The sequence below is a fragment of the Sphaerodactylus townsendi genome, linkage group LG02 (genome assembly GCF_021028975.2).
Source record: "Sphaerodactylus townsendi isolate TG3544 linkage group LG02, MPM_Stown_v2.3, whole genome shotgun sequence".
Taxonomy (NCBI): domain Eukaryota; kingdom Metazoa; phylum Chordata; class Lepidosauria; order Squamata; family Sphaerodactylidae; genus Sphaerodactylus; species Sphaerodactylus townsendi.
Window position 1 is genome coordinate 103,475,666 of NC_059426.1, and position 16,607 is coordinate 103,492,272.

Genomic DNA, 16,607 nt, shown 5'->3' on the forward strand with positions numbered 1-16,607 from the left:
TTTCAAATCTTCATTCTTTTCTGCTAGAAATATGGCGTCATCTGCATTAAAAATTGCTATTATTCCTTTCACCAATTTTTACTCCACTTTCATCTAAATATAACCCAGCTGGCATTTTGGTGTAAATTTAATTTGCATTGTTTTTATGGGGAGAGCTTAACACATACGTAACTGTCACTCTGTTGAAATCTCTGTTCGTTAAAGTGCTTAACTTTGGTCGGATGGTACATTTTATGAGTTTATTGCATTTCAAGCAGTCATGTGGTTTTATTATTTTTCATGTACTTCAAACAGTCATGTGGCTTTATTAATTTTTTTCATGCAAGGAAAATTCTTCTGATAAGACCAAAGATGGCTTTGGCAAATACAGGAAACTACAGGGAAATGCGATGGTTCACTCCTTGGAACAGACCACGGTAAGATGTGTACTTCACACTTTATCCTGTGATTTCTTTTTCAGGTGATAATCAGGTCACCTGATTTCTGTTCAGGTGATAATCAGGTGATGTTTGATCTCTCTCACAGAGGTTCTTTAGAAGTATGTGCAGATTAAAAATCTTGCATTAGTATGCATAGAAGTTCATGCGACTTATACCTGTTGCCCTCAGGATGATGAGAATTGTATTAGACATGGGTTATAGTGTATAGATTGGTGGTGCAACACTAGTTGCTGGTAGATTACATGCCTGCCTATAATTCTGCTGGGATAGGCAGAAACCAAGCCTGTAAGCTGTAACAGTCCCTGAAATATGCTGTGTATTCATCCACTTTAGCGTAACATTTCCCGTGTAGTCAATAATGTTAGGATTGATCATTTCTGAAGTCTTTATAATTTCTTAAATTCAGAAATAGAGAATGCTTTCAAGAATGTGTGAAAACAAAAATGCAGGCTGAAGATCAAGAGCACAGCACTATTGCCCAAGTCTGATAAGCATGTAACCAAGCCCCTTACCATGTTGGTTTGTGTAACCAAGCCCCTTACTATGTTGGTCAGTGGGAGGGAGGAAGAACCAAAAATGGTTGGAGCCTGATAAGCTAGACAAGAGAACTAAAGATGGCAACAAGAAAAATCTGGTATTTAGCGAGAACAGGGTGCACATGCATTTTGGAAACTGAAGGAAAAGGTAAAAAACAAGGAGAAGGCAGAGAGGGCCCATGATATGGTGACATCATTAGTCCTATAACATCATTAGTCCTATAAAGAAAGAGCCAAGGATAGGCCAGGATGGGGTTCTGCTGTCCATTATCAGTGGATCTTCCTGCTCAAGTAGTCCTTGCATGTAGAGAAGCTTGACTAGCCTAACTGTGTGTGACGTGTGAGTGAGCTGAATGAACCACAAGGTGAAACAGGCCATTGCTAAACCCTTGCTACCATTGTATTGTTTGGCTAGTTTGCGAAAGGAACAACATTAACTCATTATATGTTGGATACTCACTGAAGATTCATGGCAATGTATTAACATTTAATATAAAATGTTTTTTTTTAGTTCTCATTTGTAGCATAATTTGCTTTCTAGGCAGGTGGAAGACTATTTTCTTCCTAGGATGATTCAAGAAATAACAAATCAGGTAAGGTGTCTCCCCCTGCCCCTATATTAGTATGTTTTAGTTTCAGCAATAAAAGTATATGCAGATGACTTCAATAAGACATCAACCATGTATCTTGGGCTGATGACGCACAAGGTGTTTGCTGCATGGTGGAGGCGAATGTCCACCATGGCAAGATTTCTTGTACAGACATATTTCCTCCAGCCCCTCTTTCACTTTCCACTCTCTCTGCAGCAAGCAAATCCACTTATAGCATGATTTTTCTTTTGCTTCACTGCCTTTTCCAGTGGGCACAGTCTTCCCTTCCGCACCCAACCCACCTAGTCTTAGCCCCCCCCCCCCACTTTTTCGATCTGTTTTACATACTCTCCACCCACTCTCCTCCCTGTTGCCAACTACTTCCTGCTTCTTGTCCTTCCATATCATTTTTATTGCCCATGGCCTCCCTGCTCCTGCATATTTTTAGATCTTCAGATTTTAAAAAAATTAAATAACCATACACTATTGAAAATGTAAGACTAGTTGATCAGATCACACCTGATTTGATCAACAAACTGGGATTTCTCCAGCCTTGTAGTTTACTTCGCAAGCCATTAGTGATTCCAGACCAAACCGGGAAAAGCCTGTTAGTCTTGATGCTTGGGTTTACAGCACATTGGGAGATAGGCGATCACGAACCTGGGGAGCTTAGCAAATGGCAGTTCACATTGTCCTTTTGTGGTTTTGCAATTTGCCCGCTGCCATTACTCCCCTTTCACTTCCCACCATAAAAGACAATCAGTGTTCAGGCAAAGTGCACAGATGCTACATTTAAGACTTTTCTTTACTAGTTAAGTCTTTTTTATGTTGATACAGTGATCTATTGGTAGATTGATATATCAATCTATTGATAAGATTAAAGATATTATAAATTAAAGCATGCATGCGTGGTGGAGAATCCGCAAAACATCGCCCCTACTCCTGGATGCAAGCAAAAAGCCATCTGATGGGTAGTGCCTGCCCTGCTGTAAGCAGGACGGTGGGTAATAATACCGAATATGCCCTGAAATGAAGACTCCTCGGCCAGTTCTCTTTGAAGTCATGGAACCTTGCTGTGCGTAATTGGCCTTTATGTACCTTAGACTGGAATAATTATTCATATGATCGTACTGTAGGTTGCTTAATTCTTATTTGATTTCATTTGATACAACTTAATGCATATTTGACTTGACTTCCATTCAACCAGTTTATTTATTTAAGGAGTTCAGGATGGTGTACAATTACACCCTCCTTTTATCTTCACTGAATTGAGTAGTAAGTCAGGCTGAGATAGTGTTATTACTCTAAGGTTGTCCAGTCAGCTTTAGGGCAGAATGGTGGTTTGTACCTGGATCTCCCTAGTCCAACATTTGAACCATTTCACTGTACTGGCTCTTCTCTGTTGACTTTTCCATCTTGCACACAAGGATTGGAATGCCTCATCCCCGTTCAGTGACAACACTATAACTGTGGTAAATATGTCATAGACAATGATGTCATTCTTGACTTTGGTGGGTATCCATGTCTATATTGCTACTTTTTAACATCTGCATGGAAAACATGCCCCATTTCTTAACTGCAAGGGATATGGCTGCACCTTCTCTGTGGTGATTCTCACAGTGGAACATTTTGCCTGTGGAAGCACATCTGGCTCTTTCTCTGCTGGCTTTTCACTTAGTCAAAATATGGTACTTTCAGCAGATGTTATATACTGAGTAATTATTGTTGAAGCTTATTTTCCTCCACATTTTTTGGATGATATCTCTTGTCTATTTTGACTAGTGTGACCACCTCACTACTACTCTACACATTTTATCCCTGTGAGGCAGATTTTCCTGTCTTTTGCCTTTGGTGTTCCTTGTGACTGAGCAGCTTTTCTGATAGTGTGTGATGGTTTCAGGCCATAGTTCTAATACTGTCCCATCTTAAGGTGTAGAATGCCTTTTTCTTTTCAAATAAATCCTCTTTAAAATGGCACTGGAGAACTGAGGCAGGTTCAAACCAATTAAAATGAAAATGTATTGAACAAAGTTGGACTTGTGAAGGAACTCAGCAGATGGAAATCAGGCAGGAGTAAATCATGTACAATCTTAGGTTTCTGTCACAGGCATAGGATTTGATCAAGCTTTCTACGTTTCTCAGTTTCTTAAATGTTATATTTCTTCTAAAAGTATGGTTTTGTCTTGAGTTACGGTTATATGTTATTGACTTATGAATTCAAAAAGACTCTTGATTCTAACAGGCTGGTACCCTTTCAGTACCCATAGCCTCTCCACTGTTAGACACCTGCTCTACAGAAATCTCCCTTGTGGGGTAACTTCAGTAAATCACTAATACACCAGACAGGGAATCCTCCTTTGAGCATAATTCCTTTTGTAACTGGCTTAGAATGTATTCGTCTATCTTCCAGAAGATCTATTCCCCTCCCTCTTTATTTATGGTCACTGTGGAAAGTCTCTCTCTACCATCACACCTCTGCTTGATCAATAAACAAACTTCCTGTTATTTTGTCTGTGTGTTACTGCTCCCAGCATATGCTGAAACATACCATTTTTCAGATCAAATTCACTCTCTGACTGAAATGCTCTCAGGGTAGATTTTCACACACAGCTAAGAGACTTGATGTTAATATGTGGAAATCCCAACTTACTCAATTACAGTGCTGTTCAGTTCCTATGACGTTTTTTTCCCCTTGTACTCTGTGACTGCACTTTGCTTTTGGCTATACTTCCAAACCTTATTTATATGTGCAATCCATCACAAATAGGCTGTGTCAGTTTATGTCAGTTATGACTGTGACGTTAGGTTGTAAAATGTTTTGTGTTTGTGGTTTAGTGCACTGCTTTGGGTGCCATCATGAAGGCAGAAAATGTGTTGTTTAGATTTCAAATGAACGACATGCTTCAGAAAGGCCAGCGGTCAGTAGTTAGTTAATTATTAACACCTGAAAATGTGAGCCACAGATCGCATAGAAGGTTACAATGAGTCTTCCTTTAAAGGAGCATGACTCTTTCAGTGGACTCCTTGTGTCAGAAAAAGAGAAACTCTACCCTTAGCAAAACAGAGCATTTAGATCTAACTCTATGTGATTATTCTAGCAAAGAGGTTGTGGACCATCGCCTGTTTGACACTTATCTTGGACTTTCATAGGCCTAATGTCGAGTTGTGTCCTAACTTCTCCTCAGTTTGAAGCTTATTGGTCTGATCTAAAAAGGCAGCTGATAATGTTAAGGAATAATTGTAGTCAGTACTAACTGGAGCCACAGGATGTGCTTTAACTGTGCCGTTGTATTAGATAGATAGGTTATAAGGACATTTTTAGCTGCCTGTAATAGTTCAAAAGGGATCTTTGCCTGTATTACACTTGTTGATCATACTTTTCATGAAGTATCCTTATTTCTGTTGATCAGTATTTTTTTGTCACTGGATTATAGATTACTGAGTTATTCATACTGTCTTGTGTCAGGAAACTGTTCCATTTGGAGATGCAGTACTGGCAACAATAGATACTTGCATAGGAAGTGAAATCTGTGAAGAACTGTGGACACCAAACAGGTAAGAAAGGGCTGAATTAACACGAACACATTTGTGAAAGTGATTCAGAACCTCCCGAAACTGATCATGCTGTAAACACTGATTTTTAAAACTGTAGAATAATGTTACAGAGAGCATGTCTATATAATTAGTACCATGGCAGAATGTAGACAAGATTATGTATATTATTTTGAGAACTTTTCACTCTTGGTACTTCTGTGTTCAAGGAAGCCCTTTAAGTTGATTATCAGTGCAATCCTAAGAACACTTTCCTGTGAATTAGCTCCATTGGATAAACCTGACTAGGATGTTGAATAAAAGTGCTTAGGACCATGGTGGCGAACCTGATGGGAATTGTAGTCCATGAACATCTGGAGTGCCATAGGTTCGCCACCACTGGCTTAGGATTACTCTCTGTGCTGGTTTTATACACAATATGTTTAGCCTCTTTCATTGGCAGTCCCAGAGGTTGTAGTTTACATAGCCATAGAAGTCTGCTGACAATGATCTCCAAAATAGTGCCAGAAGCCAACTGGATTTTCATCTTTTTTCCTTGAGGAACCTGAAATCCAGAAGCTGTGGGTGGAGGATATCATGTGATACAGCTCCCAAAGCTAGAGTGCTTAAAATTTAAAAGCATAATCCAATAAATGTTGCAGTTACAGCAAAATTTTCACTCAGGTGGTAAACCTAGGCCAGAGCTTGTACCACTTCACACTGGGGGGATGTTTCTGCGCGGGTGGAAAACAGCGTCCTAGAGACGGTAAAAACACCGCGCTCGCCCACCCAAGTGGCATAAAGACTTGCTCTCTGAGTGAGGTTTTTCAAAAGCAGCGACTTCCTGCTGGCGTGGTGCAAAGTGCACCAGCGTGAAGGGGACTCTTTTGACCCCTCAAGTTTCCTGTTCATCTACCTCTCCTCCCTGCACAGCTCCGGACAGCTGGAGGGACACGCTCACACTGCCCTCCGACCTCCAGAGGGCAGCGTGGGCATGTCCCTCCAGCCGTCCAGAGCTGCACAGGGAGGAGAGGTAGGTGAACGGGGCGACCTGTGGGCTCTGCGGGTCTCAGTAGCCTTGCCGCTGCCCGCATGAGACCATGCAAATGGTCTCATGCATCCACTGGCATGAATTATGCTGGTGGAGAGCTGTTTCCTGCCGCTGTGCAGAAATGGCCCAAGGGACAGAGATCACATTACTGAATGGTCCATCATAATAAAAATAACCTTACACATGGAAAGCAGCATGTTCCCCTTGCCCCCAATGGAACATTTGATCAAAGGAGACAATATCTGCAGTGCGAAGTGGTTTACCACTTCAGCAAGAATTTGGTTCAAATCTTATTCTATGGCTTTTAGTAAGACTTAGTTATGGTTTATTTTTTCTGAATTGTGATCGGGATGTAAACCTGGCAAGAAAGTGTTAGATAATATAGGCGAATTGCCAACTTGCAGGACTGAAGCTAGAAATGGGACTTGGAGGAGATGTTTATTGTACATCATTGCAGGAGCAAGACGGATTCATGGGCCTATGTCACAGAAGCAGGATTACATTCTTGCTTGAGTCGCCTAAGCTTGCCTTTTACTGTGCATTGTGGGCAAAGCTGCTGTTGGTTCATGTTGTTAGGTTCTGTTGATTATGTTGTTAGGTTCTGTTGACTAGCTTACTGATTATTCTTGTACATTGTTTTGGGAACCTTGTATCTGACTGGTATGTAATCAACCTGCATTGAGGCATATGGGGCAACATTTGCTGTTGTGAATACAGTGCCACTGTCACAAACTTGGGATGACTTTTGGTGACTGTACCAAAAAGGCTGGCAACCTGTGCCAGGTAGAGGTTTCATTCTGTGAAGCTGCTCTCGCTACGTAGGTAGTGCTGAAGGATCCAAAATTCCCTCTCCATTTTAATTCTGAATGGATAGCAAATGGGATGGGGTTATTTTATATAGAGCCAAAATTAATTAATACTTAATGGATTTTAGCTTTTGATCTATGTGCTCTATTTCTGTTTTGTTTACTGCCCTGAGCCCTTCGGGGGAGGGCGATATAGAAATATAACAAATAAATAAATAAATAATAAATGCAGTTTTTATTTCAACCACACAGCAAGTTGCACCCCCTGGGTTAAGTCTCATTGATGTCAGTGGTTATTTTTGATTGCCCCATTTTACAGTCCCCATATTGAAATGGGAATTGATGGAGTGGAGATCTTCACCAATTCTTCTGCAAGTCATCATGTCTTAAGGAAAGCTCATACGCGAGTGGATTTGGTAAACTCTGCAATGACAAAGGTACATCTTTTGGGGAGTTTTGCCTTCCATTTTTTAATTTGGTGCTTTGACCATAGGTGACAGTACAGTTTCATAGTATTATCTTTTACATACCACAGTCTAATACTGGAGTATGTAAAACTGAACTGCAGCTATTTATTTCGGTTAATTTTGTCCTTAGCAGATTATCAACTTTCAGAGTCTTAGGTAGCAAACCAACCATATTGCAAATGACGGTGCTCTCCAGCCTTTCGTAGGGTCAATTCACACTTGCACATGGGCTTTTTTATTTTGCCATGTGATATTGCTCTTATGTCAAATGGTGAGATGCATTTGTGTCCTCTCTGACTTTTCTCTGGTATTCCCAAACCTGCTTTTTTTGCAAAGGTTTGGAAAAGATTGTAAGAAAGACTAGATGGCTGCCATCCCCTCTCCCCACAGATAATTGCCATTTCCCCTACCCTGTGACAGCTTCCCCTTGTGGGGCGGGGAGAATGGCCACTTCTGCAGGGATAGGGTGGGGAATTATGGGGAAACCTGCCAGGTGGACGGACTGTAATCACTATGCTATATGCTCAGCAGCAGCAAAAGGGGAACTACACTGACTGTCCCTGTGTGGAACCCCCCCCCCATCAGTGGACAATTATACTTAATGTGATTTTGTAATCAAGATAAGACTGTGAAGGCAAAATATGGATTTGTATGTATGAGAACAAAATAATTAGTTGTGGGAAAGATCTTTCATAATGCCAGCTGGAGTAGGCAGTGCAGCTTTGGCTAATTGTCCACAAGTAAAATTAGTGAGATAGCTAATTGGAATGTTTATTTATTATTTTATTTTTAACATAGAATTAAAGTCAAACATAATAATCACTGTGAAGCTTGCATACATCTGTATCATTCAGTTTTAAATCATATTAAATTCCAATCAGTTTTTAAGGCTCAAGAAATTAAAATGCAGTCTCAATTGTCTATCCTTATCAATATAGCCCTTATACAATCTAATTATGCAACTCATTAGTTTATGTAACTATCCAAGTCCTCAATTAGTATAATCCAGAAAAGCTTTCAGTCTTCTTTCATACTCTGTGGAGGGTCCACTGTGTATGATGTTAACTTTGCCATTGTTGAGTATTCTTTTAACTTGTTAATCCATTCCAGAAGGTCTGGGGGGGTGGGGTGGTCTGCTTTCCTTCTTGTTGCGAATACAATTCTAGCTGCTGTCATCATATTCTTAAACAATTCATTATATACTTTTGGTATATTATTTGGCAAGATATTTAATAACATACATTTAGGATCTAATATAAACTTTACTTTCAATATCTTTTGCATCTCACCATGAATCATAATCCAATATTTTTTTGCTTTTGGACACATCCACCACATATGATAAAAAGTAGCATTGGTATTTTGGCATTTCTAGCATTTTGCATTATAATTTTTATCTACTTTGGCTATATATTTAAGTGTTATGTACCATCTAAAAACATTTTATACCATTTTATTCCTGCATATCTGACATTCTTCTTTAGTCCAAAGCCTTTCGCTTTGTTCCATACTTATGTTTCATTAATGTATATATTCATAAGTCCTTGAGTAGAGGGGGGAAACATGAAGTCTGGATGGCTTAAAGACCTTGCTAAGAACTGTATTCCACAATATATATGTGACACAAAACACTTAGCCCCCTTCCGCACACACAAAATAATGCGTTTTCAAACCACTTTTACAACTGTTTGAAAGTGGATTTTGCTATTCCGCACAGTTTCAAAGAGCACTGAAAGCAGTTTGAAAGTGCATTATTCTGCATGTGCAGAATGAGCCTTAGTGAAGAGCTGTTGAGCTTGCTGCTACTAAGCATATTAGTAGGTTTCAAGAATTGTATTTTCAAGATCTATTTACAGTTTGCCATGTTGTTTCACTCTTGGTCAAAAGGCAGCTGTCTTACAATAAAATGGCAAAAGATTGATATTATGAAATTTGCAATACATGTACATTGATGTATGTTTGATATTGTTTTATAGAATGGCGGGATATATATCCTGGCTAACCAGAAAGGCTGTGATGGTGATCGTCTGTATTACGATGGTTGTGCCATGATCTGTATGAATGGCGCCACTGTTGCTCAAGGACTCCAGTTCTCCTTGGATGATGTGGTAATGGATAGAAATGGGTATTATATTTGAGAGTAATAGATATTCTTGAAAGAACATGCTTACTTATTAGTTCTGGTGTATAATGGAAACTTTATCTTGTGGGCATCAGTGAGAGTCAGGGTGGTAGAGTAGCTGTTGCTGGATTTTGCCTGGTGAATCCCTGCTCAATCATGAAGCTCATTGAATGACTTTGAACCAGTTTCTGTCTCTCAGCCCAGTCTACATCTTGCTGTTGATGTGAGGATGGAATGGGGAAGGGAACTGGGGCACTCTGCCCTGAGCTCCTCAAAGGACAGGATAAAAATGTGACGGATTAGGTAGTCTACTTTCATGTTAAAAATACACTCGAAATAACATCACTGATGATAGAAACAAATCTTAGCAAAAAGTGTCACTGAGTGTCACATGTATGACTATCTGCCACTAGGACAGAAGCTTCAAAGGGTGTGCCCCCCTCGCCTGCAATGAGCTCCCTGGCACTCCAAGGAACGTGTGCGTTCTCTTGAAGCCAAGGTGGCAGACCTGGAGAAGCTGAAAGAGGCAGAGAGGGTGACAGACGAGGCTTTCAGGGACCTAACAGCCGGGTCCCACTCCCAAGGTGACATCTCTTCAGATGTCATGGAGAATGAAGGCCTTGGGGATGGAGGGTGCCAGTCTGAGGTGGGGAAAGATGAGTCCCTTAGATGGGATCCCGCCTTCCCTTAACTGGTGATCAACTATCCCTCTAGCACTGAGGGGAGACCCCTCGGGGAGGTGGGGGGGGCTCACCTTGTAGTGGCAGTGATTCGATCTATTAGAAATGTAGAGAGTTGGGTTTGTGAGAGGCTGATGACACAGCATGGTGACTGTACCTGCCTAGTGCGAAGGTTGCATGGATGTCACGCTACGTCCTAGATAGGCTTTTAGACAGTGCTACAGGGGTGGAGTCAGCAGTTGTGGTAGTCCCCACATTGGCACCAACGACATTGGGAAATGTAGCCTTCGGGAGGTTCCTGGAAGCAAAATTCTGAGGCTGCTAGGGAAACAGGTTTGAAGTTCAGGACCTCCCAAAGGTTTGGCATTCTCAGAAATGCCTACTCCAGTTCCACTTGCGCCTTGAAGAGGGCTGAGAAGCTAGGCAAGCTGGGAGATACTAAGGGTCTCCAATGCTACTTGGATGAGAAGGTGGTGTAAGGCAGAGGGTTTCAGGAGTTGTCAGGGAACTGGGGAACCTTTTGGGACAAGGTAGGCCTGTACAAACGGGACGTGGGCTTCATCTTAACCAAAGAGGAACCAGACTGCTTGGCGCTCAACATTAAGGTGGCAGAACAGCTTTTAAACTGATCACTGGGGAAAGCCGACAGGAGACTTGAGGTGACTTCGGTTCGGAGATACAGTATCTATGGGGATGCAGTCAGAGAGAGGAGGTTTTTCTAAATCAACCACATACAAGCGAGGAACATAGCAATGTGCATGTGACAAGGGATAGTGTCTACAAAAGACTTGAGGGTAAAGAAACACATAAATCCCAGGGTTAAGGACACAGAGACAGGGTATACAGGTGTCTCTATGCTAATATGAGTAGAAGCATTCGACCTAAAATGGGGAGCTAGAGGCCAGAGCTCTTTGAAGGAGGACTTTGATATAGTGGGCATTACAGAGACATGGTGGAATAGGGAGAACCCAGTGGGATGCTGTTAGTACCCAGGCTACAGGCTCTATAGGAAAGGATAGGACAGGGCGCATTGGGGTGGAGTTGCCCTTTACATCAAAGAGAGCATAGTTATCACATAAAATAGACAATGCAAGGGGAGCTGGTCTCCCCTACAGAATCACTGTGGATATCACAGCACCAGGTGTGAAAGGGACAGTTTAATATTAGGAATATATTATTATGCAGTCCCCTGACCAAAGTGCACAAGAGGATTCTGAGATGGAAAAGAAATTAGAGAGGCCAACAAAAAAACAAAAAAATGTGAAGTGGTAATGGGTGATTTTAACTATCCCATATAAACTGGAGAAGAAATGCATGTTCAGGTCAAGTAGTAAGGACAGAGCATTCCCTGGATATGTACTAAATGACTGTGGCTTAGAGCAAGATGGTTGTGGAACCAAATCCAGGGAGAGGTGATCCTAGATCCTAATTCTATGGGACCCAGGACCTGGTGCAGGAAGTCAGTGTTGTTGAGCCGATGAGGGAATAGCGACCACAATGCTGGTCAGAATTCAGGTTATCTCAGCATGCGAACAAGTGGCAACTACTAATGTAGTTACATCTCAGCCTCTCAGAAAGGGAAATTTCTCAAAGATGAGGGGGGGATAGTGCTTTAGCAGGAAGCTGAAAAGGGAAAATCAAAGAGAGTCAAAACTGTCCAGGATGCTTGGAGGTTATTTAAAAACACAGTAATAAAAGCTCAGCTGGAATGTGTCTCCACAGGTTAGAAAAGGCAGCACCTAGTCCAAAAGAAAGCCACCATGGTTAACAAGAGAGGTTGAGGAAATTATCAGAAAAAAAAAGAAAATGTCTTTAGAAAATGGAAGTCCAGTTTGGCCTGATGAAGAAGAATATGAGAGAGGAGACATAAATGTTGGCAAAAAGAGAAGCAAGTTAGCTGTAAGGGAGGCAAAAAAAAGGATTATGAGGAACGCATGGCCATGCGAACGGTATCAAGACTCAGCAACAAACAGTTCTTCAAGTTACATCAAAAGCAGGGAAGCCAGCAAGGGAAGCGGTAGGCCCAAGTTAGGATGACAAAGGGAACAAAGGGGTATGCTAAAAGATGGCATTTGTGAGATTGCAGAGAAAAGCTGAATGAATTCTTTGCATCTGTCTTCACCTAAAGGAGGGAGGTGAGGAACATTCCTGCACCTGAACCAAGCTTCTTAGGGAGGCTAATCCGAGGAACTAAGCCGGAGAAGATAGTGGTAGACAAGGAAGAAAAGAAGTTCTGGCAGCCATTGATAAACTAAATGTTACCAAATCCCCTGGCCCAGATTGCATTGTATCACCTAAGAGTTCTTAAAAGAGCTCAAGCATGAAATTGCTGATCTTCTCACTTTAATATGCAACTTATCCCACTGAAATCAGGCTCCATCCCTCACAGAGGCTGGAGAGATGGCCATAATGTCACACCAATCTTTAAGAAAGGGGATCTAGGGGGGACCTGGGAAATTACAGGCCAGTCTTGGGGTTTGACATCTGTTCCTGGTAAATTAGTAGAATCTATCATTAAAGATAAAATTATAAAACATATAGAAAAGCAAGACCTGCTGAGAAAGAGTCAGCATGGCTTTTGCAGAGGCAAATCCTGTCTTACAAACTTACTAGAGTTCTTTGAGGGGTGTAAACAGGCATGTGGACAGGGGTGAACCGGTGGACATTGTCTACTTGGATTTCCAAAAGTGCTTTTGGACAAAGTTCCTCACCTGAGACTGTTGAGAAAAACCTCAGCAATGAGCAGAAGAGATAAGAGGGGAAGTCCTCCTATGGATTAAAAACTGATTGAGGAAACAGGAAACAAAGAGTGGGTGTAAATGGGAAGTTCTCACAATGGAGAGATGTCGGGAGTGGTGTCCCCTGCAAGGATCCGCTTTTTGGGACCAGTGCTCTTTAACCTATTCATAAAATGACCTGGAAGTAGGGGTGCAGGTGAAGCGTGGTGGCCACGTTTGCAAGATGATACCAAATTATGTAGTGGGTGGTGAGAAACCACAAAGGATTGCAGAAGAGCTCCAAACAGGACCTTGATAAATTAGGTGAGTGGGCTCAGAAATGGCAAATGCAAGTTCAATGTAGCAAAATGTAAGAGTGATGAAGTGCACACATAGAGGGCAAAAAATCCAAACTTCGACATACATCTGCGCTACAGCAGGGTCAGTGCTATCAGTCACAGACCAGGAAAGGGAGTTTCTAGAAGGCGTCTTAGTTGATAGTTCCATGGGAATGTCAACTCAATGCATGGCAGCTGTGAAAAGGCAAACTCTATGCTGGGGATCATTAGAAAAGGAATTGATAATAAAAACTGCAAAGATTTGTCATGCCCCTTATATAAAGTGCAGTGGATGCGAATTAGCTACACTTGGAGTACTGTCAGTGTCCAAGTTTCTGGTCAGCTTCGCATCTCAAAAAAGGATATTGAGGGAGATAGAAAAAAAGTGCAGGAGAGAAAGGGCAACAAGGATGATTTAGGAACTGGAGCACCTTCCCTATGAGGAGAGGCTGCAGCGTTTGGGACTCTTTAGTTTGGAGAGGAGGCGGACTGAGGGGGGATATGATTGAAGTCTACAAAATTATGCATGGGGTAGAAAAATGTTGATGAGAGAATTTTTTCTCTCTTTCTCACAATACTAGAAACCAGGGGGCATTCATTGAAAATGCTGGGGGGAAGAATTAGGACTAATAAAAGGAAACACTTCTTCAATGAACGTGTGAATTGGTGTTTCTTGGGAATATGCTGCCACAGGAGGTGGTGATGGCCACTAACCTGGATAGCTTTAAAAGGGGCTTGGACAGATTTATGGAGGAGAAGTCGATCTATGGCTACCAATCTTGATCCTCTTTGATCTGAGATTGCAAATGCCTTAACAGACCAGGTGATCGGGAGCAACAGCTGCAGAAGACCATTGCGTTCACATCCTACATGTGAGCTCCCAAAGGCACCTGGTGGGCCACTGCGAGTAGCAGAGAGCTGGACTAGATGGACTTTGGTCTGATCCAGCTGGCTTGTTCTTATGTTCTTATGTTCTTATGTGTTTTAAAAATTCAGTGCCGTATATCACACTTGGCCAATCACACTTGGCCAATAAAGATTCTATTCTATTCTATTCTATAAGTTGATGCTTCTGTCATTCTCAGGAAGTCTTGGTTGCCACACTTGACTTGGAAGATGTCCGAAGTTACAGGGCGGAAATATCATCTAGAAATTTAGCAGTAAGAATTTTTTAACTGTATTCTGTTGTCTGTTTATATATTTGACAATGTATGCGGTAGGCAAGACTCTTTGCCAAACCAAAACTGAAGCTTATAAGGACATGGTGGATTCCAGAGCAAATGAAAACATAAGAATGTTTCTACAGATAAATCCTGCTTTTTCTGACATTTTCTTGATTTGTTTTATGTTGCTTAGGCAAGCAAAGTGACACCTTTTCACAGAATTAGAGTAAATTTTGCCCTTTCGTGGTCTGACGACATAAGCACACCTACAAATGAGCCAATCCAGTGGAAGTATCATAGTCCAGAGGAAGAGATCAGGTAGGTGAAAATTTGACCACGGGCAGCCTGATCTTATCCTTTCCTGTAGCTATTATGCAGTGACAGAGACATGATCCCCAACCGCTACATAGCATACTGTTTATGGCTGGGATCCCCAACAAGGTGCCCAGGGATGCTATGGTGCCTCCCAACACCCTCCCTGGTGCCTGCAAAGTGTTCTCAGAATATGGGTGGGGCCAGGTGGGCTACTGCCCAGTAAGGCTTCTGTTTGCCCATTTGAGATATGATTGGCTGTAAAAAGTAGAATAATATTTCAGCAACAGTTGCCACTATAGTGTTGATATTATTCTCTCTCTCTCTCTCTCTCTCTCTCTCTCTCTCTTTCTTTACCCCTGTCTTTTTCTGCTTCCCAGGTGGTCATTTTGTGGTTGTACCCATCATGCTGTATCAGAATTCAGAATGTGCCCACAGGCTTGAAAAGGTTGGGGACCCTGGTGTAGGGTGACAGAGCAGAGGTGGAAAGCTCAGTCCTCTTTGCCTCTAACAATAGGAGGAAATCTCATTGCTGCATAACCCAATTATCACAAGACCCAATTATTTTTGCACTTGACCTTAGGCAATCCAGTGGATGGTGTGATAGTTACAGATCAAATAGTAAAAACTGAGCAATGGGTATCCCAATGTTATTTCTTTCTATAGCTATTGTAGCATGATCAGCATGGTGTAGTAGTTAAGAGCAGGTGGACTCTAATCTGGAGATCAGGTTTGATTCCCCACTCCTCCACATGAGCGGAGGAGTCTTATCTGGTGAACCAGATTTGCTTCCACACTCCATATGCCTGCTGGGTGAACTTAGGTTAGTCACAGAACTCTCTCAGTGCCATGACGCCTTTAAGACGTTTAGTTCCTTTCTCAAATGGGTGGTGAAGGACAAGGTCCCTGGCCCCCTAGTCACTCACAACCTTGACTATTTCTTATTTGTCGGTCTCCGGGACACTGCAAATTGCATAGCAACTCTAAGCGTCAGCCAAAGTCTGGCAGCAGAGAATGGGGTCCCCCTGGCCGCAAGAAAGACAGAGTCCTTCGGTGTGCATATCTTAATCTGGGAGTCTTGCTGGACACCGATTTATTATTTATTACCTACATTAGAGATGAACCCATTGATCTTGTTTCCATCTTTTCCCCAAAGCAGCCTACACGGTGTCCTTTTCAATACTAATATATGTCAAGTTGCAGGTGACTTATGGTGACCTAAGTAGGGTTTTTAAGGCAAGAGACATTCAGAAGTGGTTTGCTGTTGACTTTCTCTGCATTGTGATCCTGATATTCCTGGGTGATCTCTCATCCAAATACTAACCAGGGGCTGACCTTGCGTAGCTTCTGAGATCTGATGAAATCTGACTAGCCTGGTTTCATCCAGGTCAGGGCCCAAAACTAATACGTGAAGTGATTTGGAACAGTTTTAAATTTATGAGCAGGGAACATTTCCAGTGTCCACAGTGAATCACTTCTGTTTTGACAACTGTTTTGACAATCTACCATTGCTTGGAACTACTTGAATACTGGCATTAATCCTGTTTTTTTTAATGAAGACTGACTAAATCCGTCTTGCAGCTCATCTTGTCTCCATCATTGTAAGATAGTTTCTTATTTTCTGTCTTTTTTTTAAATACAAAATTATAAACTGAAGATAAACAGTTAACAAAGAGTGGTTTCAAAATGTGAAAGGATGTTTTTTCTCCTCACCCTTGACGATCAAGCATGTATTAATAAAAGTGAATAAGTACATTAATTCTAAATATATTCAGTGGAATTTGATTTCAGTGGAACTGCCTCTCTAGCTAAATTATAAACCAAAGGCCTATATGATGCATCTGTTATTAAACG

The 16,607-nt window shown here is 41.6% G+C and overlaps 1 protein-coding gene across 6 annotated transcripts in view; it reads left to right on the forward strand.

The window, feature by feature from the left end:
• Positions 1–16,607, forward strand: part of NADSYN1 (NAD synthetase 1) — a 45,926-nt gene that overhangs the window by 7,478 nt on the left and 21,841 nt on the right. For all 6 annotated transcript variants that reach the window (XM_048484779.1, XM_048484778.1, XM_048484780.1 and 3 more), the window contains exons 5-11: positions 327–416; positions 1,518–1,569; positions 5,033–5,121; positions 7,274–7,391; positions 9,398–9,529; positions 14,364–14,438; positions 14,635–14,759. In XM_048484779.1, coding sequence (XP_048340736.1) covers positions 327–416; positions 1,518–1,569; positions 5,033–5,121; positions 7,274–7,391; positions 9,398–9,529; positions 14,364–14,438; positions 14,635–14,759 — 681 coding nt within the window. The remainder of the gene's footprint in view (positions 1–326; positions 417–1,517; positions 1,570–5,032; positions 5,122–7,273; positions 7,392–9,397; positions 9,530–14,363; positions 14,439–14,634; positions 14,760–16,607) is intronic.